At 40.7% G+C, this 25390-nt stretch overlaps 2 protein-coding genes across 2 annotated transcripts in view; both read left to right on the top strand.

The window, feature by feature from the left end:
- Positions 1-203: 203 nt before the first annotated feature.
- T265_12472 (hypothetical protein) lies at positions 204-7958 on the top strand (the record flags this gene model as incomplete). Its single annotated transcript, XM_009163996.1, has 5 exons — positions 204-396; positions 3909-4108; positions 4134-4391; positions 6578-6710; positions 7660-7958. Coding segments are annotated over 5 exons (1083 nt in total), but the record flags the coding sequence as incomplete, so codon positions are not given.
- A 14135-nt stretch (positions 7959-22093) lies between these two features.
- T265_12471 (hypothetical protein) overlaps positions 22094-25390 on the top strand; it is a gene marked incomplete at both ends in the record, with an annotated part of 45358 nt that continues 42061 nt past the window's right edge. Inside the window, one exon of the mRNA XM_009163995.1 lies at positions 22094-22451. Coding sequence (XP_009162259.1) covers positions 22094-22451 — 358 coding nt within the window. The remainder of the gene's footprint in view (positions 22452-25390) is intronic.

Below are 25390 nucleotides of genomic sequence, written 5' to 3'. Positions count from 1 at the left end.
TTAGCATTTAAAACGCCATATAAAAATTGCAAACACTGGGCGATCGCATGTGTTAAAGATTTATTTCTCAATAATTTATAACTGAAGTTGCATGTAGCATAAAATGCGATTTCTTCGCATTTTAATTATACAGGTACTTTCAGGCTGACTAAAAGACGAAAATATGTGCATATCACAAACCCATATTTTCCATTTCTTTTAAGCGATATACCGTGTTGTACAGTACGGATAGTAAACTTCCAGTGAACAAATGGCATCGCATCGAAACGAACTTGCAGACGACACAAATTCGGAACCTCAAATCCATGCAAACCTACTTTCTTAAAGTGGCAGCATCCAATTCAGTCGGAACTGGACCGTTTTCAGAGCTGACCCCGGTTATTGTGAAATTCGGAGGTAGGTGCATAAACCCGTTTACTCAACAATGCATGTCTTTGTTTATTTATACGTCGATATTTCTGCACGGTGCCGCCTTCTCTGGTGGTAAAATGCTACCAATTTGCTCATCTCACAAGAAAACTAAGGGAACATCAAGACGTGTTTCCGCTACTGTGGCTGTCCGAAGAAGCGAAGTCCTTCAATAAAAAACCTAATTTGGATGTCCTCTTTTACGTTTTTAATCTTAGGCAAACGCATCTAGCGTGTACAAACTTATACGATGCAAAACGCATACACGGGGTAATGCCTTCTTAGTTACTGAGAAAACTGCACTGGCTGCCAGAAAAAATGACAATGAAATCAGCTGCATAATACTGTTCACAAAGAGTGGAAGAATGGTGCTGCAACTGGTTGGTAGTGTGTTACATATCACTGATAATTTGGTGCTATTGTAACGGACACTTCCCCTCCAACCCCAAGAGCTCTCCAGTGGTGTTGAATATCTGTCTCATGGGAATGTCTGAAATGTTGTGAGTCATTCTGCATCGGCTGTTTAGCTGCCTATTCTGTAGAAATATCAGTAGGGTTCGATCCAATGGTCTGCGTTTTTGATGCGAAACAAAAAATCATTTGAAAAATCATTTGCCCACTACCTTTATTTACCACGAAGTGTACAATAATTCAAGAATAAATTTGACGGTCATATTATCAGCTTTGCCTGACAAGTAAACAATAGCGCAAGGATTCGATTGAATTTGCCTCCGGTTTTTGCGAATTAATTTCAGTAGGACTGTTGAGCAGTGCTAGAGGCGTTCCTGTACCAAGAAGCCCAAAATCTCCCATAAATAATTACTGCTCACAAAAACCGGCTAAAAACTGCTCATGTATAATACTTTCCTCTTAAAATATGTCTATGCGTGTTTTTGTTTTTCCACAGGCTACAGTTGTAGCTTTAAAAATGTATGCTGTTGGATCAATCCTATTTAGATCTCCATTCTCCTTCATCCTGTCTTTAGTTAACGTCAACTTGTGGAATCACAGTACCAGGGTTTCCCTATGATTAGACCTATCCGCATTGCGTATCCTGCATCTCGTCACAGTGCGAGATCCGAACCTACAAATTGTGGCGCAGACGGGTCTTGTAGACCGCATCTAAGTTATCCTCGTTTACCAAGTCAAGGCGTTTATCACGGGGCTTGCGATTCTCTGGCACGATCCTTCTAAAGGCCAGGCGGTGCGTATGTCGACGGGTAATAAGTCATAACTTCCTCGTCAGGTCGCGCCGGGAACGGTAGCTATTCATTTGACAGCTCCGAACATATCAGTAGCCATTATTTTTACTCTAAGTTTAGGTGAGGCAAATTATATTACCTTTCTTTTCGGAATGATTGACCAATACATTTATGTTCAACTCCCTTAATCTGTTTAGTATACCTTGTTCTATCTAAGCGGCCACTAGACGCGATCCCACACCAGACCTATAATTCAGTCGTAGTGTTTGCCACTTAACTCACAGGTGCGGTGGTTAGATAACAATACTTTACAGTGGGATACTTTTGAGGGTCAGTCCCAATGTTTATAGGGAGCTAAGACTTAATTTGTCTAGTCAGTAAAATCAGATCAGTAACCAATGTTTATTCGGGCGGATGAATATCCGCCACCTCAGTAGCTCAGACATCAGTGCTGTCAAAGCAGCAAGGTGATAGCTCCGAATCTCCCGGTCAATTAAAATCTCTATTCAACGAGTAAAACACACGTCAGGTAACATGGGACATCACTCAGAAATTGGTCATTTGGGAGGCAGAGTTACGGATTACGTGAAGAAACCGTACGAATAAACAGTGGGTGACGTTTTAATCCAAGCCCATTGTAATCACGCAATCTGATGAAATGCTCATCAGAATGCCATAAGGAAGGTGGAGATTTGGATTCTTCCTACGGAATAGTCAGGTATGAACAACAACAGCTGTGGATCATCTTCGGCTTATCGGCAGAGTATGGCTGAACTTCCGGATTATATCCAGACCTGAAAAACCTAAAAACCGCGTTTGAGTGTAAAATTGTACCCATCCCCCAAACACACCCAGATGGCACCAGGATCTAAAAATTAAGCGAGATTCTTCAGAGATAGGTTTATTTTAGAAAAGGATCAATGACTCAGGAAACATTAACAACACTCCGGCGAGGTTTCTACCCAGGGACGTCAGATATGCATTCCACATTTCACTTGCTTAGGTAAATGTATGTGTCGGCACAATGGAATTTTGTGGCAAGAAACCGTTTTGTGAACTTCAAGTCTTACTGTATGTGAACACACCGCTTTGCATTTTGTTCTATAAAAATGTACTTACTAACACCAGCCATTAAAGCCAGTTCTCACCGCGGTAAGTTAACTCTTATTCCTTATGGTCCACTGTAAAATCCTACCAAAATTCTCTTGTCGTGCAATACTAGTGTAACTTTTGTAAATAATATTTCTGGTGCTGTTTCCTCAACTTGTTCTCGATACATGGTGATAAGCACCACATTTGTTCATCTGGATCACCTTCGTCAACCTGGAGATGCCACTGTTAGATAGTGCCGAAAGATCCGGCAATAAAGCGAAAAAACGACAGCGTCATTACGGTCCCCTGTTACTGCCTCGTAGGACCCACCCCTCTTAACTTTGGTCCTTTAAAATCCAAATGTTTTTATCCAGGTGAAAGTATACACCAAAAGCATACACATTTCGTTGTTTTACTGCAAATATCTTCGAGACACCGTCCAACGATGAACTCCCAAACGAAGCATTAGAGCGGCTAGCAAAGTTTGGACGATGTTGTGGACTTTATATCCCATTGTGATCATTCCGGATTTAAAAAAACAAGGAATGAAGTTTGTCTAGCATTTTACTGATCAACATTAGTGTATCCAAAATATGCTCTGGTCAGCAGCTCATATGAACAGCTTTAGTTATGGCACATCACTGTCAATAATTCAGCGAGTAGCTGGTGGCTTACAAGACATCATAATGAGGCAGAAACAAAGTGTGACCGTATAGAATATATTCGGAATGGAAATTATCAAATCGCTTGCGAAATGTTTAGAACAATACCTGGGAAGAACCAGAGAATCGGAGTGAAGACGTGCAGAAGTCCTGGGATTATCAGCTGAAGTTTTCGAAGATGGCAGCCGTCATGAGAGGACTGGACCTTTCATTAGTGTGTTATACTTCAGTTATACTGTGACACTTAGATTCTGTAATACCAGGATGGGCAATGGTTTGAGATGCGATTAGCTTAGTCTCCTGGCCCCCAAGTTGAGGGCTGCAACATGAGTGGTGAAATGTTCCTGAACTAATGAACAGGTATGTCCTGCCAAACATCGCTCTCCTGCGATCAGCTTCTGAGCCGAAGTCCTTAGTCAAGGACCTTAATCGTTCACCCTAGACACTATTCCAGCTCAATTACATAATTGTTACCTGATAACCTGATGCCTCGATCGTCGCGTGGTGTCATCGACCGGATCGCCTTACTTGCTGCACACGACAGGGCGGGTCAGCAAAAACAGCCTATCGCCGACGCCTCCCTTCGTTCAGTCGTGCAAAGGGGATATCGATCAAACAATGTATCCGTCAGAAGAAGGTGCTTCCGCGAGACCATATATAGTGTACGCCGAATCTTTGATTGCCGTTCCCAATTCGGGCTGGCAAAAGCAGAGGACTGGCCAAAATTTGATCCGGTATAGGTGTGTGAAGTAGATTACAAAAAGTCTAGGTGCCTTCGGTGTTATTATCCTACAAGGATGGGGACCGCGTGATCTCTACTGGGCCTGATTGGAATCGCTACAAGATGTGGCTTCTAATCGATGTCAGTGGAGTTTCTGTTTTCATTTTGTGCCCATATTGCCTCAGTGCATGTCTGGAGACGCGAGGACTGTGCAATAATTGTAGAACGATAGTACTAACTCCCTTTCCCACTCACTTTTTTCTATTAATTGCAATAAGGCTTTCATTAATTCATGGTTGTGCGACAGTAAATTGTCAGTGCTGATAGTGTTCTTGTGTTTTTGATGATGATTCGGTCTCAAATTAAGTGTTGGAAAAGCCCACTGGATTCCGAAATCTTCAATCAAAATACACTATCATGTATAATAACTCTAAGTTTGAACGCAGTCATTTGATGACAACAACTCCAACTTGGATGGTTAGAAATGTTCACGGTCCTGCTATCCTGGCCTCATGAGCGAAATAATCGTTTTCCGTGGCTGAGTCAACCAACATGATTATGTCAGGATTGGAGAATCAACTTCTGCAAAAAAGGGTCAGATTCAATAGTGAACCAAGTTATACGGGAGATTCTACTTGAGCAACACAGATTAAATAATTAATCCCAGATGGAAGTATCTTTTTCAACACCAACTCTCAATCCGTATGTAATTATCCCTATTGTATCTCAGATTCCATAATTTAGATTTCCCGTCTAATGGGCGGCTTTGAGAACATCAGAAGCTGCTAGTCAGAAAGCATGGAGCCAATCAGAGTCCTCCGAATCTTGATGATAATATATTGGAGCAAGCCAAGGAGAGATATCAGATTTGGGATGATAACCTCTTTTGAATTCGATTAAATGTAAGGCAGAAAGACGCATCTCAAGAATGTTGAATCAGCAAAATTCTGTCTTCCTGTGCAGCGATTAGTTCAACCAAGTAGCACGTTCTTTCAGTACTTCTACAAGTTGATCAGTACATGTAGGGGACTGGTTGTGCATACGGTAACCTGATGAGTTTGTATCCACCTCCATTACGCTGGGTCAAATAGGGCAACAATGCTTAGAATACCTGTTTTCTGCAATATCGTTCACCATACAAAACAGCAGTTATGACTTGATACCTCATATGTGTTAAAATTTGCAAACCAAATTTGTTCGGTAGAACTTTTTGCCGCGATGATGATTATCGACCGTAACAAATGGACTCTATATAATCATAGGTACTCGTAATCTTTGTGTAGCTACCCAGCCTTTTCCCTATTACCTGAACTCTCAATCGTGGTAGATGATTCACTTTCAGACAGCCACAAAGTGCTAATTAGCGATGGAGTTACTGCCCGTTTAGAGCCAGCTTACATCCACCTATGTACTAAGTTGTCTATCTAGCAATGCCTTGTAATATCGCGCCCTCCAAAACTATTCTTAAACCATCGGACCGGTGAAGATAAAATGGTCTTTAATCTGTCCCATATATTACCAGGTTTGTACACGATAAAAATACTCGGTTTACTAACATCTTAATGAATATATTGGTGATAGTCACAATGAGTTTACCCTTCATATCTGAGCGATGATCAAGCCGTTCATCATACGCTACACTGCCGCTATCGTTTGGCTTAAAATTGTGGGGTTGTCAAGTAACAGTTTGGACAAACGAACAAACTGGAATATAGTAAGCCATTTATACACTTTTCCACATAATTTTCTTCTACATCCCTTGGCGTGTTCGTCACGGGCTAGGTACGGTGCCAAGAATAAGGGACAAGAAAGTCTGCTAACTTTAAAAGTGAACTAAAGTAACAAAGGGACAAATTTAAATCAGCAATAATTTGACGTGGCGAAGATGGCTAGACTCACTGAAATCGAATTTCAAAAAGTAGTCAGTGCCCTACACTAAGCACTAAAAAGAAATTAGTAAACAGACTGGCTTCAACTATTTCAGACAGTGAACCGAGCTCTTAAAAAGCACAACCATCGTGGCAAGCGGGTGCATGGAATGAGTCTGAAAACTGAGTTCCAGCTTGGTTGAAACCAATCTTAATACTCCCCAACTGATATATATATATATATATATATTAAAAGTTCAACCGGCAAAGATGTTATTTTAGCATGGAGAAAGGCCCATGCAACCTATCTAGTTGACACAAATATAGCTTTTGTTTTTTGCACTATTTTGGTATGATATGACTCGATTCCCAACCTTGCAGTAGCTGTCTACTACAGCTCCACAATACAAGAAAATCCCGACCGTTGAGTTTTTCTCGTGAGCTGGAATTTGGCCCATCGCAAGACCATTTGGATCTTGGAGGCTGTGTTCAACCGGATGTTATTTTAGCATGGAGAAAGGCCCATGCAACCTATCTAGTTGACACAAATATAGCTTTTGTTTTTTGCACTATTTTGGTATGATATGACTCGATTCCCAACCTTGCAGTAGCTGTCTACTACAGCTCCACAATACAAGAAAATCCCGACCGTTGAGTTTTTCTCGTGAGCTGGAATTTGGCCCATCGCAAGACCATTTGGATCTTGGAGGCTGTCCCACTGAGAGTTGTATAAACTGCAGGTCCACAAATAATAAAGGTTGGTACATTTTGCGAGACGCTCCTTGTTCCTGCGTTCGTTAACGGATCACTCGCCGGGTAGCGCTCAATGACAGCCGGCTCAAATAAATGTTCTGACCACTACGTCTGAAACATTGGAAACAGAGCAGCTCGCTGTCAAATTTCTCTGAATATAAACCACTAAGTCAGTAGGAAAGCAGGTATAGATAGAATAAAGAAAACGTCAAACGTTTTAAGTAATATCTGGATGTACAACCACTCACTTCTAATAAATTTAACACCACAGTCCCACCTACCAGGAGTAAATAAGCTGAGTTTCATGAAGTCGAAATTCACGACCGGGGTTTTCTGTTGCATGGACTATATTCTTAGACTTAGCCTCGACTAGGCAACTCTATTTGGATAAAATTATTAAAAATATACCTCCATCGGTGTATAGGTGATGGGCAGCTTCCATGTTTGTTCTGCCTCTTATTACGTCGTCGGTACTGAGTGACCATCTATGGACTAAGGAAGAGTTGCGAATTGTTGTAGGTTGATAAGTGCTAATTTTCAACCTCCAAGAAAACGAGCCGAAACATTCTGCTCTAGAGGTAGATGAGTACAGTGGAAGCAGGATCGTCACTTGTTAGTAGCATACACTCAGAATGCATTGTGCTGGCAGTTTGGGACGCGTCAAATCCAAAGGTATCCAAGCCACTCACCATAGTTTCATGTGATTTTCCAGCCCGGCTTCCTCGTTACTCGTTTTTGTGTTGCTCTGGTGAAATCCATACATATGCAGCTTTCGGTGCAGAGCTATTTTGTTTCTGTTAAATCATATGACGAGACCGTCTTCAGATTAGTTTTCCTCTTCAAAACTGCACTTTATTCACACATCGAGCACGGGTGAAACGCACAGTCTAGACTGACCGCTATTCTCTATCCGAAACTTATTCTACTTTCCAAACGAATCTCCTTACCTGTAGTTCCTGCGCAACCTCTGAGCTTCCGTGGGCTCAGTTTGTCACCAACACAGATATTTCTCAACTGGACTACTCCCCCTGTTGCTCAGGATGTTACCCTGGAGGATTACTTAATCCGTTATCGCAATGCTCCGGACGAATCCACTCAAAGTGAACCAATTGGTGTTCCTGTGGCAGCCACAAGCGAAAGCTTCATACTGGAGAACTTGATGCCAAATACAACCTACCACATATCAATCGCAGCTAGAACCAAGTTCGGGCTAGGTGTGGCTGCGCAAATTCAGGTTCGCACAGCAAGTAATGGTAAGTCGAATTATTCATATACTTTTGTTATACAAGGCGTTACAAAAGCACTGTCTTTTAGCTATAAATTCAACCAAGTGGATTTAGGAGACGTAACAACTTAGAAACAATGTGAGAAATTTTGAAGGCCACAAAACATTTCTGGGCACCGCATCTACCTAATGACGCGTTGCAATATCGCAATATGAAAAAGCAGCGCACAACTTTAGTGTTGAACATGCATTGGTTTGTGGTGGATTTTCCTGCCTAAGGTATTATAACCAATAGATTTCAGATAATCATAAATGACGTCCTTGGTGTGATAATTTCAACTCTGTGCGTTAAAAATTGCTTCTGTCAATCTCTTACTAGTAATACATGCGATGGTAGTGAAATGCAAATAAGATCATCATAGAATCATAGGCAAAGCAACAACCTGGTCGAAAAATGCAGTGGCTCCTATTATCTATAACTGAGTTGTATTCATGAGGCGCGGAGCTTCTGTGTGTTTTGTTCCTTGTCTCTGATTCACCGATAGGCTTCTGTACCCGACGGGACGTTCAGTGAAGTACAGCGATCATCATACTGCAGGTGAAATTACTGGGTAGCCAGTCATAGGCCTTCAGGGGGTTGTAGAAAAAGCCCACAGATCAACAAAATTTAACCATCACATTCTAAACAAGTCACTTTGTCTACATTGAGGATAAAACAGTTTGGAATACATAAGGAGGAAGAATAACAATACGCGCATCTGAAAGTCTCAGGAAAGTCCCGGTAACATTTCGGCTATAGCGAGAGAATGCATTGCCCCGGTTCCACATAAAAAGGAACAGCGGTATTTTCGGTTTAGCAGTGACGCTAAGAAAGGTTTAGTGAGTGGCACATAAATTTCAGATAGATTGGTGCTTTAACCGACTGTTTGTTCAAGTGAAGGTCAAACCAGCTATTCTAAAACTTTCCGGCTGTTCCCGGTGGTTGGAGCTACAAAAAACCGCGCCAGTTATAGAAGATGCAGACAGACAATTGGCAGAGCAGAGTATTGATTGAGTTTCATCTTTCTTCGGAGCCATAAAATGATGGCTGTTCATGCTCCTTTGATAGGCAATGTAGCAGTATGAATAGATAAACTCAATAAATTGTTCCTAATTCATAACATCAATACCGCCTCCTTCGGATCTTTGTGCGATGTTAAATCCGATAAAAAACTTGTGCTGGCATTACTGGTTTAATTGAGTGGTTATGATTGAGTATAGTCTGTCCTCACACTAGAATGTCATAAATTGAATAAAGTTAACTTCAGCAAATATAGTTATTGAGTGTTCGTTTCAACGATTCACTCAGGAGACTTCTCACAGCGTCTGATACCACTGAGGGCAATTTTCGTAATAAATCGGGTGAACTGAGTAAGAATTCGGTAGCAAATTTTCGTATGAGCAGCGTAGCATATTCCATCAACTATAGTATAAAAACCTCCGACACATCTGATGTTTCAAAGTGCAGTATGTGAGGTATGACTCACACTCAACCACTTAACTACTTTTCCTCTCCCCTTCTTCAAAAAGTATACAAACACGCTTGTGTTCCCACGCACAACAGCTCAGCCCAATTGCTTTTGGAAACTGGCACCCATTCGCTGCTGTTTGTTACAAAATCTGGAGCCAAAATAAATGACGCCTCTATGATTGATATTCCCATGCGGTTTGGCTTATGCCAAACAAAACCTATTTTGATAATGCGAGGTAAATCTGATAACTTTCGGAAGGCAGTGAACCACTTTACGAATGGCCAAGGAGCTATTTTCAATCAAATTTTCTTTGTTGATAAAATCTCCCAGATTAGAATGCGTATATTTTTTGAAAATCTAAATTTACTTGGATACGGTGTTCTGTTTGGCTAAGGATTAAGAACCGCCATTTTCTGTCCCTAATCCGGTTTTCATAAGGTCAGATGTCCAGACAGTGGGCAAATATCTAGCTGGTTAGACAAAAGACTATCAGGCTACAAAGATAGTCGGTAGAAGGAAACTGGGTTTTAGACAACAGATGTTCATCGATATGACATTGATGGAGGAATTCCAGAGAAAGCTACTTCTGGATTACCAAGCCAAAACGTGAAATTCACTTTGAGTAAGCTTCCCATCGTACGGAACTAGAGTACCAACAGCAACTTTGGCGTTGCCATTGAAGATGCTCCAGACTGGGACACTCCAAAAGAACTTCAACGAGGACATGGCGCATAACATTTAACTTCTTCCTGACTTCCTATGGGGCTCACACTCCCGTTGAGTCCATTTAGGTATTTAGAATTATTACAAACTAAGATGAGTACAACGAGAGAAGTGAGTACCCTGTGGTAAAAACAAATGAGTGCCTCCAAACTTATATGTGCTACAATTGAGGGTAACAAGAAATGAGTATCCATCGCCAAACCTCGGGGAATGGAGGTTTGCCAAATTCAGAATCAACCAAAATTCTTTCCGTAAGGAAAACTTAATGTTTAGTTGTAGGTTATAAAGTGTAATAAAAGTCTCTAAAAGCCAGTGATAAATCTTGTGACTTTCGTAATCCTCTCTGGATGTCTTGTGAAATACCGATGAAAAAATTACATTTATCATATATCAACTCTAGCTCAGCTTGCGGTGAATTGTGAGCCCAGTTTTTAACAAGCAAGTGATCCTAATTCTTCCGTGGGCGCATTTTGCTCTAGTCGCTTGACAGCTCTATTTCTGTAAATTAAAATTCTTCGACTCCGATAGCGCCCTACTGAGAAATGCCAAAATGTGTGATCGTCCAAGAAAAAACTTGTTATCTAATAAATATAATCATGAGCGTTTTGGATACTAATCTAAATTACTTCCGGCACTTTTTGGGATGAAAAACCCCAAAGATAAATACATTGCATCCTTATCTGAAAACTCATCAGGGAATTGTATGCTACGGAAGACATAATACTTAAATTGCCACTTAGCTATTGGAGCGTATAGATAATAAAACACATGCATAGAAAGAATGAAGCAACCCATTGTATGGCCAGACCAACAAACAGTTTTCTGTTGTACGAGTACGGGTATTGGGGCTTACCACGTGGCAGGGTACTGAATGTTTTCTCGTCAGGTTTTTCATCACAAAGGCCTTCAAATGATCGGACAGTACTCCAGCTTATTTTGATTTTTACATACCTTCTAATATTAATTGGAAACATTGCTGTTCAGGCGAGCTGACTTGAAACCTTACTTAAAAATACGGCCTCAGAATCTTGTGTTTATGCGAAATTTAAGCAAGTGCTGGCATGAGTGTTCAGTACGGGTAAAGATCTGGAAAGAACACCGTCAGTGGCTTAACATGGATGGTCTTCTAACGCCGTGAGATATTTCTGCAACCCGAGAAGTGACGAAAAGAAACTTATTTTTTGCCCATACCTTTTCAAACTCGCCGGTTGTCTTGGAGAAGTCGAATCCACATTAGGTCCTATCAATGGATTTGGATAAGTCTGTTGGGTTCCTCAGGTCATCTTGTGTGATAAGATCTACGTCGGTTTCCGCAGTACTCAGGCAAAAACATTTTCCAAGGGGTTACCAAGGCTTTGGGTATTCTCTAATTTAATGATTCAATTAGTGAAATAAATCCCCATGTATAACATCCTGCTAAAATTTATAATGGGAAAAACTACCTCAGCATCAGACAAACGCCATTGGGAAGTTATTAATTCCAATTTACAAATTTTACATATTTGAAGCTTAACTTAAATGTTCTTTGGTTCCTACCAAACTTTAAATGTTGTATTCCTTGGTACATTGTATTTGCCAGCACAAATATAGCACGTCAAGATCAGAACAATTTGGCCCGAAGTGCTGGAGTTTTTTGTTCCTGTTTTAACTGAGGATTCACTTATTTGACTCCCTGAACTCCAAACTGGCTCCTTTGGATAGTTGAAAGATTTGAGACCTTTCTAAGTAGAGATTTCGTCGTGTGAGTATCTGCTGAAAAGCCAAGAATTACAGTGCTTTCGGCTTTACGGCGTAAAATGATTTTACACACAGAGAGAAATCTCCAATAAAACAAGAACAGCTTTATTATCCAAAAGAGGAAATGGTTTAACTAACACAAAAGGTGACTGTACGTGCCATTAAAATACTGATGATGTGAGAACCACTCGTGTGAAAGTGTGATGAGTGGAGCATTCCGTGAATTGGGTGCTCTTAAGGCGCAGATGGAATCCATCCCCAGATGGCTCATCTACCGACTAGCGTCTAAATATAGAGCATTTCACAGACCGCTACAGACTGTCAGATGCTAATAGCTCATGGCCATATCCATTCACACAAATTTCGTGAGACATCCACTGTTGCGTCGTTTGTAATAATGTGTTGCTCGTTTGATACCATACTACAAGCCATGTCTTAATTTGGCACATACCACCTACTGCGCTTTTCCTATATGTGTAAAAAGTACGTTGTATTCATATAAATCCAGCAACCCTGAATGAATTGATCTTACTAAAAGAAGACTATGACGTCAAGATCAACCACCAAGCCATTAGGAAGGTGATTTTATTTTCTTTCTGCTTGTATGTTTAGCTGGGTGCATAACGTTTAGGTGCTTGAACATTTTCCTCACAGACTGAACAAATCAGTTTGCTTAGCAAATTTAGACTCCATAAGAAACTTGTGAATGTTGTTTTACCCTTTGTTTCTATGGAATAGGCTCAGATATGCTGGACACAAAGCACACCTTACTGGTGTCCACGGAAAAGATTTCGACAAATAGTTCTCAGTAATTAAAAGTTTGACCAAGTTGTTCAGTTCAAATCGTAGAAATGAAATAAAAACTACCGGGAGACTAGACGACACAAGTGATTTTTCACTTGTCCCATGGATGCCACACCAGCTGTACACCATCCTAAGCAGAATCCACCGCCTTCCTGGATTGCATACAGGGCTCGTCAGCATAACCTCATTTCCTCAAGTTTGATTGCTGTGCATATAAACCTAAACAAACGAAATCATCATTGATGACAAAAAGTATGACCTACATTCCCATCACTGAGTAAACGGACAGGACTTCAAAAAAAACAGACTTATGTCAAATAATTGGTGACAACTCGTAAGGGACCACTTTGTCTCCGTTACGCGAAGGATACTCAACGATACCCACGATGGTGCTGCGTTCAAAAAAGCAGGTGTGGACTCTTGGGTGTTTCTGTATCTCTGTTTTTGACCGTTTAATTCTATTTTTATCTACTCTGTTGGGTTTCTTTATCTTCCGACACTGTCTGCAGCGATACATCCGGAATGAACGCTCGTCAAGGTTTCAACAGTCCCAATTTCAGAGGAGCATATTCCCTAAAAATTGGCACACCTAGTATCTAAGTATATATGTTTATCCGTGTATAATTGTTACAATCATGGCATCCGTAAGCTCACTCGTGTGTAGATGCTGCTCCAAGAATATGCATTCACTGTAAAAAAAACACCCTACTATTGTGAACATTTCGATACTTCTTAGGTTGAATTCGGTTCAGTGCCCTGTTTACAGCCCACTTATTACATTTGTTAAACTCTAAGAGACTACGACTGCTGGACGAAGACCTTCAGACTGTAACATATGTTTTGGATTTATAAACAATACAGCACAGAACCTCATAATCCTGAATTTCGACCACTGCCAAAAAACGAAACAAGCCACAGGCCTCGATGTAGAAGATGCAAAACTATCATCGCCAACCATTTCAACTTATGAAAAACGAACGATTTGTTGTTGAGATTGAAACATCGCCTCCTCAACTTTGTTCTGAAATGACGGTGGGTAGTGAAATCATCCTGTGTAGGAATAGTGTGCACGTGAATGTGCAGTTTTTCATAAAGTAAAAGACTGTGTTCAAACGAGATAAGACTGTATTTGATGAGTCACTGGAGTTCCTAGGAACCTAAGATTCCGGTCGTTGCGGTGTCTGATAACCTCATTTACGTGTGCTTCTGTCTGGCCTTCCTGTTCACGAATGGTACGAAGATTGACCTGAAACATAGATTACAATCAGTTGACTCATAAGCAGTGTGCCAGGCATCGCTAATCGTCGTTCATCGTCCAGCAGATATGCAGTGGTTGGAGTTCAGGACAGTAACGCTAGCCTGCAATAAAGATTGCCGCCCATCCACTCAAGCATCTGTATTTATCCTTAGCTACCTACGCAAGATGTGGCATGTTGCAAGTCAGTTGCTATAATCATGCAGTGGAAAATAGTTTTTTTTTGGTTTTCTGCGAAAATAGACTCCCACAAGACTATCCACTAGTCGTATTGATTTGTCTATAATTATGTACAGTAGAATATTGGTGAACTTGGAAAAGGAGAGAACCCCACTGTTTAAATGTATCTAATAGAGCGGCCCAGCTCGGATGCAGCATATTACATTACACAAAGAGGAATAAAAAAACCTCTGTATAGGACTCATCCGACTTCTGTGAAACTTACACCAAATTTCGTTCTGTTTTCATTACACCTAAATACTGTGTGCCAAAGACGGGAGTACAAAAAGATAGGTGAATGCGCAAACCATTAGTTCCAATTCGCAAAACGATCAACCCTCGAGCTACTCAAACATGACAAAAGCAACGCCTGATAATTCTGTTCTCTTGGATAAATGTTCAAAATCCCAGACAGCATGTCAATTTAAAGGAAATTTGCCAATCTTTAGCTGTGATTAGTTGTTTGGCGGACTCGTTGGTGCAATGACGCAGCAACCTTATCGGCCCCTAGTTTGCGGCCGCCAACTTTAGAGCAGGCATACATAAGAAAATAAAAAGTGGTTTTCTCTATTTGTCTTGTTTGCAGCTTCGTGCCAAGCCGCAATAATGCAAATAAACAAACAAAATTTATCGAGCCGAATTTTCCTGAATTAATGTGGTTTGTTTTTTGTAAATTGCAAGTAAAAGGGTTAAAAACGCAGAATATAAACTTTGGAAATGTGTGGATGTCGCTTGTGGTACATCGGAGCAGGCGCCAGAAACGGAAGCATAGATGAGTACAAACTGCATTCAACCTTTGTCCTGTTTAAAAACAGTTAATTATTCTGCTCATACCAAACCATATGAAGAGAAACTCTTGTGAAATTAAATATTGCCGACAGGCTATTCTCAGGTGTCCCTGAAGATGAGGTACGTGGCTCTGTATTAGAACTACACATCATGAGCTGAAAGGAGAAGCCTCCTTTAATTCGTGCGTATTTTAGCGCTACAGAATACTCACTGATCTAAAATATATAATTTTAAGGGGGACTACTTCTAATGTAGTTAAGAACTCTGTCAACCTTAAGTGATGTTTGTACAAATTTATTCCTTTGATATCCCGTATATTGCAACAATTAGCGCATGAGGCGGCCTTTATGGAGCACAGTAAGCTAAAGATTATAATGAACGAGAAATTAAGCCGGTAGTAATTTGTGTCCTCCTTCAAAACCGAACTGGCATCTAACTGGGTGTATTTTGTAGAATATATCCAAACTTAGCAAAGGCACCAACTATCAACATCCATGAAAAGCACTTCTGTCGTAAAACTCACCATGCAATAACTGTTTCCCAGTCACGGTTAAATTACACTTGTAAAATGTTTTATATACTGTGTGGCAAACTTTCAACAAAGCAGCCTGCCGCAGTAGCACATTAAAATAAAATATTAGCTACATTCAGTGGCACATAGAAACCTAGAGTAACCACCAGTTTGTGTTTTAACTGTGAGGTCAATGTGGGTGGTACTACATCACCAATCGCAGATTTTCAAGGAATGGGATTTTCAGCGGGTATTAGTTTTTCGTCGGTAATGCGTATGGGGTAGGAAAAACGCTGGTGGACAACCTGTAAACATAGTAATTGATAAGACAGCAATTATCATTGGTAACCGGGAACAAACGTCAAACTGAATGTCAATTGAACAGATGACAATAGTATGCCTTAATATCTCACTTGGATAATCTTTTGAATAATCTAAAAATGAAGTGATCACACTTCGCAGATATCCCTTGGTAAAGAAACGGCCTGAGTTCTACCGAACAGTTAACGTCGGCAAGCATCGGTGCGGAAGAAGAAAACGGTTTAGCATTTAGAAAACGTAAGAATATAAATTATCCGCCTGCGTGGAAGACAGATTTGTCCAGCACAGTGTGGATTCACATATATTCCTAAATTTTGAATCACCCTGATCACTGGTCGTACGTCGTATTGAACGAGAGACCAAAGTGTGGGCTAGTCCCTCACACGTAACATATATTCAGAGAGGTAAATGGTACACGATGGACATGGCTGTTTGTTATAACACATGAGAAAAGCACTTCGTCTTTATTGAGCTGGCATCTCTTCATTAATTGTATTAAGAAACCAGCCACGAAACTCAGCCGCAAGACAATGGTTAAAAACAATACACGCAGGGTTTGCAATCATTGCCACGATAATTGCGACAACCTGTGTGGATTAGTGTTTTAAGAAGCTTGAGCATAACCGAGGAGCACGAGGTTCATTCAGCATCAAGTGTACCTCTATTCAGTTTAAACGAGAGACAAAGTGTGGGCTAGTCCCTCACACGTAACATATATTCAGAGAGGTAAATGGTACACGATGGACATGGCTGTTTGTTATAACACATGAGAAAAGCACTTCGTCTTTATTGAGCTGGCATCTCTTCATTAATTGTATTAAGAAACCAGCCACGAAACTCAGCCGCAAGACAATGGTTAAAAACAATACACGCAGGGTTTGCAATCATTGCCACGATAATTGCGACAACCTGTGTGGATTAGTGTTTTAAGAAGCTTGAGCATAACCGAGGAGCACGAGGTTCATTCAGCATCAAGTGTACCTCTATTCAGTTTAGGTTTAATCTAGACCGTACGCCAACTCTGCGGTGATTTTGCCTCAGGAAAGCAACCACCAAACATTACAGCCATTGGTTCTTTTGTAATGGTAATTCTTCTCTGAGAGGAAGGCGTTCGTGGGTCTTGCCTGACCCGACTTGCACCTTTTGGACTTGTGCTATCAAAGGATGCCACATGTATTGGTGACAATAATTGCATATACCGTGTCCTATTTCTGGACTCTGGAGGCAATGTTTTGGTCAAAAATTAAACATTTGTGGCAAATTTTCCAAATATTAAATCAAGATAACAGAACTCACGTTGTACCTAATGAAATCAGTCCGGACACCGATGGCGTTTCTATGACTTTCGTTACTGGTACTTCCACCGTCCACGTGATCACTCCTCTGCAAAGCAAAAAAAAGTGATGTTGGCTGACTGCTGCCAGCAATATTGGTGGTGCACAAAGTTTTCTGCCTACGCAGGAAAGTAGATGAAAATAACGGAAAAACTTTTGCTAAGACTTAATGAACCCCTTGCAGCTTTCGTACCAAACCCTTTTAAGGCGTATTTTAATGGTTATTTCTGGAAAAATGTAAACGCAAAGGGTTCTAGCTTGCAATCCTTTCTTGAACTTATGGGCTGGCTGTTCCCAATCAGACGAATAAATCTTTGATTTATATTACCTGATTGTCCCCACCTTTTTCATCTACGAAAAGATCAGAACGCATCTAGGACTTCAGTTATTTTAGGCACAGGAGTTAAGGTATGAAAAACCGAATAATTAAGGTAAAACGGGTCATGTCAGGTGGATTCAGAGGCCAAAAGCTAAAGCGTAGTAGTGTTATATCGATCTGTCATTAATTGTGTGTGGTAGTCGGAGTGATATGAGTCACGGCATCAAGTCATGTGTGTTTCATCGTAAATATTGTGCTTAAAAGAACATACGATTATTGCATAATCGTATGTTCCAATGCACATAAAATGGGGTTGAACATTCTGATGGCGACACCCTGTGTGAGTGTAATCCTTCGCTTATCGTTAAAAACAAGTTTAACAAGTGTTTAGAAATTGTGCCTCATGGAAAAAAAAAATCACATCTAAATAGATGGTTTGGAATGTGTTCGCCCGTAGTTTCCTAGATTTCTCATCATTCCGCTCATGTGTCAAGAATCGCAAACCCAATTATACTAATAAATAAGTTTTAACTGGCACACAGAAGCACTGAATCATTCTCCCGTGGTGTAGGCACTCGCTTTGTCTCTACAACGTGGGTGGCATCGCATGCTTGTTCTGGTTCAGAATTAAAACAATGCCTTATTAGTCGAAAGCTATCACCCTAGAATAACATGTAGGTGGATTGCTTCACTCTGCTCAGTGAAGGCAAGATCATGAGGACATCCGCGTTTCAGTAACCTACCCAAGAAAAAGGTCGGATAATTTTCTTAGGTTCTGTGACTTTCAGGATGCATACCTGCCGCGTTTTCATACAATATATTCAACGAAGTCAATCATGGTGTGGGTTTGTGTTCAATGAGCACGGACGTTATGAGATGATTATAGTATCCGGTCCACAATGACTGTAATGTTGATCCATCTATCCGTCTAATCAGGCAGACAATGAGAAACGATATGAGTTTATGTTATTCAGTCTGCACCGCAAAATTTAGATGCACACAGACACCGATAATAACTGCTGATGAACCATCCCTTGAGGAGCTTCTGTTGGTATGCCATCCGCTTATCAGTAGTATATCTATATGATATGTTTAAACATCACACGAGTAATCGCGTAGCTACGATAGAAATGCTTAATTTGGCTTTTTTTCAAATTTATCTGTGGAGCGGGACTGTCCACGTATGTCAATGCGCTTTTCCCCTGAAAAAGTCCTCCACATCTGCTTAGGTTTAAAAAATACTTCATTACGTCACTGTTTGCCACGAAAATGCTCATAGGTTAACACAGAATTGTTAAATTACATCCCTCCCCAGTCCGCCCATGTGAAGCCTTGCACATCTAGCTTAAGCCTGTTTTAACCTGACACCAAATATCTACAAAAATGTGTTATTTTTGATATTTATTATTATTGCATTGCGTCATGTGCGCGCGTTCCAATTGTATGTGAACGTATAGAAGTCATCAGCAGCATTACTCTGTCTAGACTAGCGTAGTAATCTCAGTTGCATGCGACTGAAATGAAATACCGGCATACTACTTAATGAACTAAATGTGCTGAGATTGATTCACAATTTATTCACTTCAGAAGTTTGAGCATAAAATCGTGAACTTCATTAAAGTAAGTTGGAACACTCATGTTGTTATACGCATTGGGCAGTGTCATCTGTCAAAGACTCAATAACAGTCAACTTTACCACCTGTTGCGTCCGTACAAATGTCGTTGCAGTGAGCCGTACGAAAATAATCTTACATGGCAGCAGCTACGGAAATCCTACCAAATGCCCGACGACCCCCAACCTCCAGGTTGGGAACCACATCATCTGTCAGACAATCTACAGATAGCTTGTGTGCATGACTGAGGTACTTGGTAACAGCAGTCAACGTGACTCTACTCTATAACACAAGGCATAAAGTTTACTCACTTAGTTCTGGAAGCCCTGTGACAAGTCATTTCGCAGAACAGATTCCAAGCACTTCATCTTGATGTAAATACCTCCTGTAAGCAATTATGAATAATGCAGTTGTTTGGTTGCTTTATTTGCGTCAATATAAGAGATGTGCGTACAACCTTGCGTTTGATTCTTGGTCTAAAGACCAAGAAGGATCCGGATTATCTGTGAACTACCTCATTACATATCCGGTAGGTGCAATTGTGACTGACCAGTGTGATATTACTCTGTGAATGTGGTGGCTAATAAGGACTGCAGAAAATCAGTTAACTGGTCTATAACCTCGAAACGACAATGACTATGACAGTCCAGCTCGATTTTGTAGGGAAAAACGTTGATGGCAAACGTCANTGCTATACCCAATTGCACGCGCATTTTGAAACCTGTTGAGTATGTTGCTCAGAAAAACTCGACTCATATATAAAATGTAACTGTAAATGTCCAGGCTTAATCCTTTTTACACAATAATGTTACTCCAACTTCCTAGCTGAACGGTGTTCATTATGATTCGCAGCGTTTTACTCATTTTCTTGCAAGACGGTGAGCGCCTAACTGGAGGTTTCGAAGAAGAACAAATCACACTCGTAGCGCTAACACTTCAGTCATTGCTGTTTCTCCCAAATCAGACGACAGTGTTGATTGTTAAACTGTTAGTTCAGAAATACTGAAACTGAACGAGATTCCTTCCTGTTGCCTTATTCTTCAACCGTATTTCACGTCAAAATGAAACTAAAATAAAATCAGGCAAAGTAAGTGAAACCACATGATACTGCTTGCCTAAAGTACAACGCATTCTAGCGAAAAATCTGGTTTTGCCGGAGACTCACCTAGAACCCAGCTGACTCTCTCGTTTGTAATGTTTCCGGGCAACTGAATATACTGCACCAGGCCGCCTCACTTTTCTGTTGCTATGATATTTGAGATATCACTCGAAACATTTAGTGAGATTTGGTCTCAAATAGAACAGAAGTTTGACGTAATCTCGTGGAATGCGCTTATCTGATGAGCCCCAAGACGGTCGCAGCCGGTCGTCGAAGAATTTTCAGCTACCCTACGAGTAGCCTATTACGTCTATAATGTATCCTGATATCCCGAATGTCATAACAACTAAAACATGAGGCGGCTTGATGCAGCACATTCAATTCATTAACGACGGATTCAGCTGGGTTCCAAGTGAGTCACCCATCAAAACCAAATTGATATGCGAATTAGTATAGTTGTCGAAACGTGTCTAGTTGGGGTTCAAGTACAAGATAAGGTTGACGGAACTCCGGAGACTGCGCCTACCTGATGAGTCTCATGAAGGACGACTAAGGTCGCAGTGTGTCAAATAGTTTTTAGCAACATCTTGAGTAGTGTAGTACTTCTATCCAAGAGTTCTGAAAGCTGAGTATTTGAAGTTTTAACTTCCCTACAGTGTTAACCACCATCAAACAGTAAAGAAATTCAAAAAGCTAAGGACGTACGAGGAGTTACCCTCAACAAAGACTGGTTCTAAAACGGCTTCGTAAAATGCCTCAAAAACTGTATTTCATGACAAAACTCTTCCAGACAATCTGCGCTGAGTTGATCTGAGCTGGTAATTAAAGGAGCACTATACAGCAGTTTCGTCCTTATCAGTAATCGTCAGAAATATTCATTTATCGTTCCGTATGTTCTCTACCGCGGTTGTTTGTATGTTATTTGTTCACCCAGGGAGTACATTTATCGAGCAGGCTATTAAGAGTGGTTGCCAATTGTGGGATAATTCTTTTGTGGACATAATGCCGAAGAAGTTCGCCACACAAAGGTATATGTCTTCTATCTAACCACCGGCCATATATTACCATTAGATTATTTACGTTACTTAAACGCGGCACTGTAGCTACACATTTATCATATGGCGACCTACTCAAGCATTGAGCAGAGATCAATTAATATGTCTCCTAAAAGATTCTCATATGCAATAGTCCTTGTGATTGAGCACAGGATTGAAAAATGAAAAGGTAACATGGATCTAAATGGCAGTACGTAGTAGGGGTGAGCAAGTGGAACTAGTTCGTAGCGCTTTGAAAAACGAGCACACGGCTGTTTAAAAAGTACTCTTCCTGTCAAACCACATCAAACGTAGAGCAACGTTCTTTCTTTAAATTTTATTATGCACAAAAATCTTTATAACTAAGGGTCGTGCTTATGCACTACATGTAACAGGAGATTGGCTGCGCGCTTCGAACACCCATTCAATCGCTCAAGTTTGTTACTCATTTTAGTTGTGATATAATAGGTTCGGCCTTGACACTTGGGATAAGACGGTTCCCATAAACTTTTTTCACGATTTTACACTTAATACGACTGTGGTGATTTGAGCCACCGAACTTCGGTCTGCATGCTCAAAAGGAACACAGCTGAAGAACCATAAGCAGGTTTCCTGCTTACAAAAGGATAGGGCAATTTGAATTTTCGTTAGATATTTCGAAAGCCAGCAGCATCACTTGATCTTACAGCTGTAGGTTTGCTACAAATACCACTCCAAAATTTGCTGGAAACTGTTAAGGACCAATATGAACTGTGTACTTCGGATGAGAGATTACTTCTTACTTACTTACTGAAAATCTTAACATTGTGGTTACATTGGCGTACGAAATCAACATGCTGCAGAAGTTTAGTTTGCTTTTTGTTTACCGTAATTCATTTTACTCACTTCTAGTTCCCGATATACCCGTGCTTCACGAATTGGACGTGTTAGATTCATCACGAATACGCATCCGTTGGCTTGCACCTCGTATCCGGACAGATCTGGATAGCCTCTATTCCACTGCATCCCAGGAACTAGTGTACAGACAGTCAAGAGTAAAACACTTCCTTCTTCAGTGGGCACCGTTTCCCTTCACCGAATGGCACGAGGCAAAGATACCGGTCAATGAGAATGACTCCCCTCAACATGTTTATGAACATGTTATTGTTGGGTTGCTTTCTCGAACGGTGTATAAGCTACGCCTGGGAGCGGTTGGATCCCAGGGACTTGGTGCAGTCTTGGATGTTGAGCCCGTGATGACTAAAGGTCAAGGTGAGTGTTCTTATTTTCGCTTACACAGAGTTGTTTTCCAGAGTATACAAAAAGCACTCTCACTTCTCAGATGCGTGTTTTCCCTGTTACTTTACTCGCTGATGTGACCTGTTCGGTTCGTTGGGCTCAGTGACTTAGTGGTACTGAGAATTCCGAAAATTCTTCACTCCATATAATGTAACTGACAGTACAGGTTCTATTGTATTTTTAAATGGAGGTAATGAGAATGTTTCAGGGAGTAAAGCCGCCAGCTCTCAGTTTGTCTTCCAATTTAAAAACCCTGTCTGAAACTCATTTCAGTAAAGTTTACCTAGCTGCAAGTCCTACTCACGAATATTTAGTAGTAGTAGTAATCTAATCCCGGGGACTTGTGCTCTAATTCTCTTTTTCAATTCGCCCTGAACACAGGGTATTTGCAAGTAGCCATGTATAAGCCAAACTGTGTTATTTGTACAGTACACAAAACATTATTTCTGGGATTTGGATATAAAGGGACATGGTTTACTGTCATTCAATAGCATAGTGATCCTGGCATCTACCATTCTCCGCATTCTGTCGTAAGTGAACCCAATACATCATACGACGTGGCATTAATTCTGTTCCTATCCCGTTTATTATAACCATTGGTATAGAACCATTTCCAGATTGATCGATAATTTAGCACTGCATAAACTCAGCAGGCGGCTTGTGTATCAGTTACTCGGTGGTTCCTAACCAGGCACCCAGAAAGCTCGCGGGCCTAAAGCAGGTTGATTTTGAAATACCCCGGAGATCTCAACCCAGTAGCTCAGATTTTCAGGCATTCAACATCTAGAGTACATTCCACAACCAAACCATCCTAACTGTAAATAAAATGGAAACCTACAAAGCTAGCATATTCCAAGCGCATGATGCCATCATGTTGAAGTAAAAGTCGGGATATTCCAGAAATTTAAGCCCAGTGGTTTATTGCGGATTGTCTCAACTAGATACAATATTTCCAACCATTTTGTTTTCTTGACTATTCCTTTTTCTCTTTGAAGATCACGAAATACCCATGACGAATTGCCAAAGCTATTAGAAGGTTGGGCACACTTTCAATATTGAGACCAAATTTTACGCGCTCGACTTCTTACCGTAGCTATTCGACGCCTTAGTTGATGCCAATGCCTCCGCATATAAAATTTCGTATCTAACCTCAGAAGGCGTATTCTACAAAGAATCAGCCATTCTCCACTGCATCCGGATAATTTGTTAGGTTTTACCAATAATGCTAGATATTCATCGTCTGATGGTATTTGGGACTTATCCTCACGTGACGAAAATGAACTTGAACTGGATACAATGAACTCTGAAACTATCAGCTTCAAGTGTTAAATCTCGATACTTGGAGCAGTCGACCCCAATTTGCCCATCGCGATCAACCAAACACATCTACTGCAGGCAGATTTGCTCAAGGAATATCCCTGCCCGTCGTCTATAATCTGAGTCAGTGGACAACTATATAATCAGAACAAATCTGTAAATCAGTAACACGGGTCCTTGCTATTAGTTTGAAGGAGGACAGTGAGAAGAATCAGTGTTGGAAATATTAGATAAAATACGCATTTTTTACCCATAATCAGTTCGTCCATTTACTCCATTGCTCGCCCTATGAATTATTGACTATTTATAAAGACAAAAGATGGGTACATTCTCAAGAGTGCGTACGGAATCGCCGAATATTTTCATCTTCGGCTGTTGAATCTGAGCAAAACGAATATATTATCAAGAGTGCGGAAACAGACGGCATGACAGGAAAGGTTGGCCACTGAAGTGGTTCTTGCTGGGCGAGAGAGCTGCTCAGTGGACATTATTTAATGACCATATTTGGGGTTCCTAAAATTATCTGTGAAGCAGTACTCCAGAGGCTTCACTTGATATCATTATGTGTTTCGGAATCTGTGAAACTGCAAATACACTTTATGGTCAGATCACACCACACATCATTGATCACCACGGCCACATGTAAAATCCAATCTTCCAAATCAGTATCTTCTAGAAATGACCTGTCAGTACCACTTAGGACAGTGACCTTCAAGAAGGACGAATTATATGACGTCAAACGCTAGAGTAAATGTGCACACAGTGCACGTGCATATCTAATATGGTGCGGATAGTCGAAAGGTTGGGCGAAACAGACCCCACAGAGCACCCGCTGTGTGATCGCCACCCTCATTATTGACTTTCTGCAAAGGTAACCAGTGAATATCTTCAAAGAGAATTTTGTCATACTCGTTGCATGATTTCCGCAACAGATTTGATGGTAGTTATTCCTATCAAGCCGAAGTTTTTACCCAAACTGTCCGACTAAATGCCGTTGAAGAGCAGTAGTCAGAATTACCGTGTAATACATTGCTTGTCAGCCAGCCATATTTGTGTGACGCATAAGTGAGGGTTTGGACAGTGGTGAATTATCTGCTTTTCTTACCAGTAATGTCGGAGGATTATTAACCTCATAAACTTTCGATAGTAGCATGCAGCATTTGAATAAACTGTTGTTGATTTGCAATGACGTAATCCGAAAACGATTATACTGTCCAAATGCGTGAACAGAACAACCTGATAAGTACAATGTAGCAACTTAGGAGTTGGCAGCGACAACATAAGAATGAATGACAAGCGTGAACTTCCGGCTGCATTCTAAACATTTTAACGCAATAATGTGTTGTTCGAATTAAATTATTTAAACTATTAGTTTATATTCATAATGTTCTTCGTGAGACCCATGCCGAATATCATATAGCTCAGTGGTAAGGGCGTGCACCGTTGAGGAATTAGTGACCACCTTACGTTTATTCTTCATTTTTTGATTACTTATAACTTGTGACCCGATTGTTGTTCAGTCCACTTTCTTTTTCTTGGTCTTCTACCAAAACTCAAACCGTCTGAATATTTCCTATAAATTTCCTGCTGAACAT

The sequence above is a fragment of the Opisthorchis viverrini genome (assembly GCF_000715545.1).
Source record: "Opisthorchis viverrini unplaced genomic scaffold opera_v5_2, whole genome shotgun sequence".
Classification (NCBI taxonomy): domain Eukaryota; kingdom Metazoa; phylum Platyhelminthes; class Trematoda; order Opisthorchiida; family Opisthorchiidae; genus Opisthorchis; species Opisthorchis viverrini.
The sequence above is the reverse complement of the archived record's forward strand: the minus strand, read 5'-3'. Positions and strand labels throughout refer to the sequence as shown.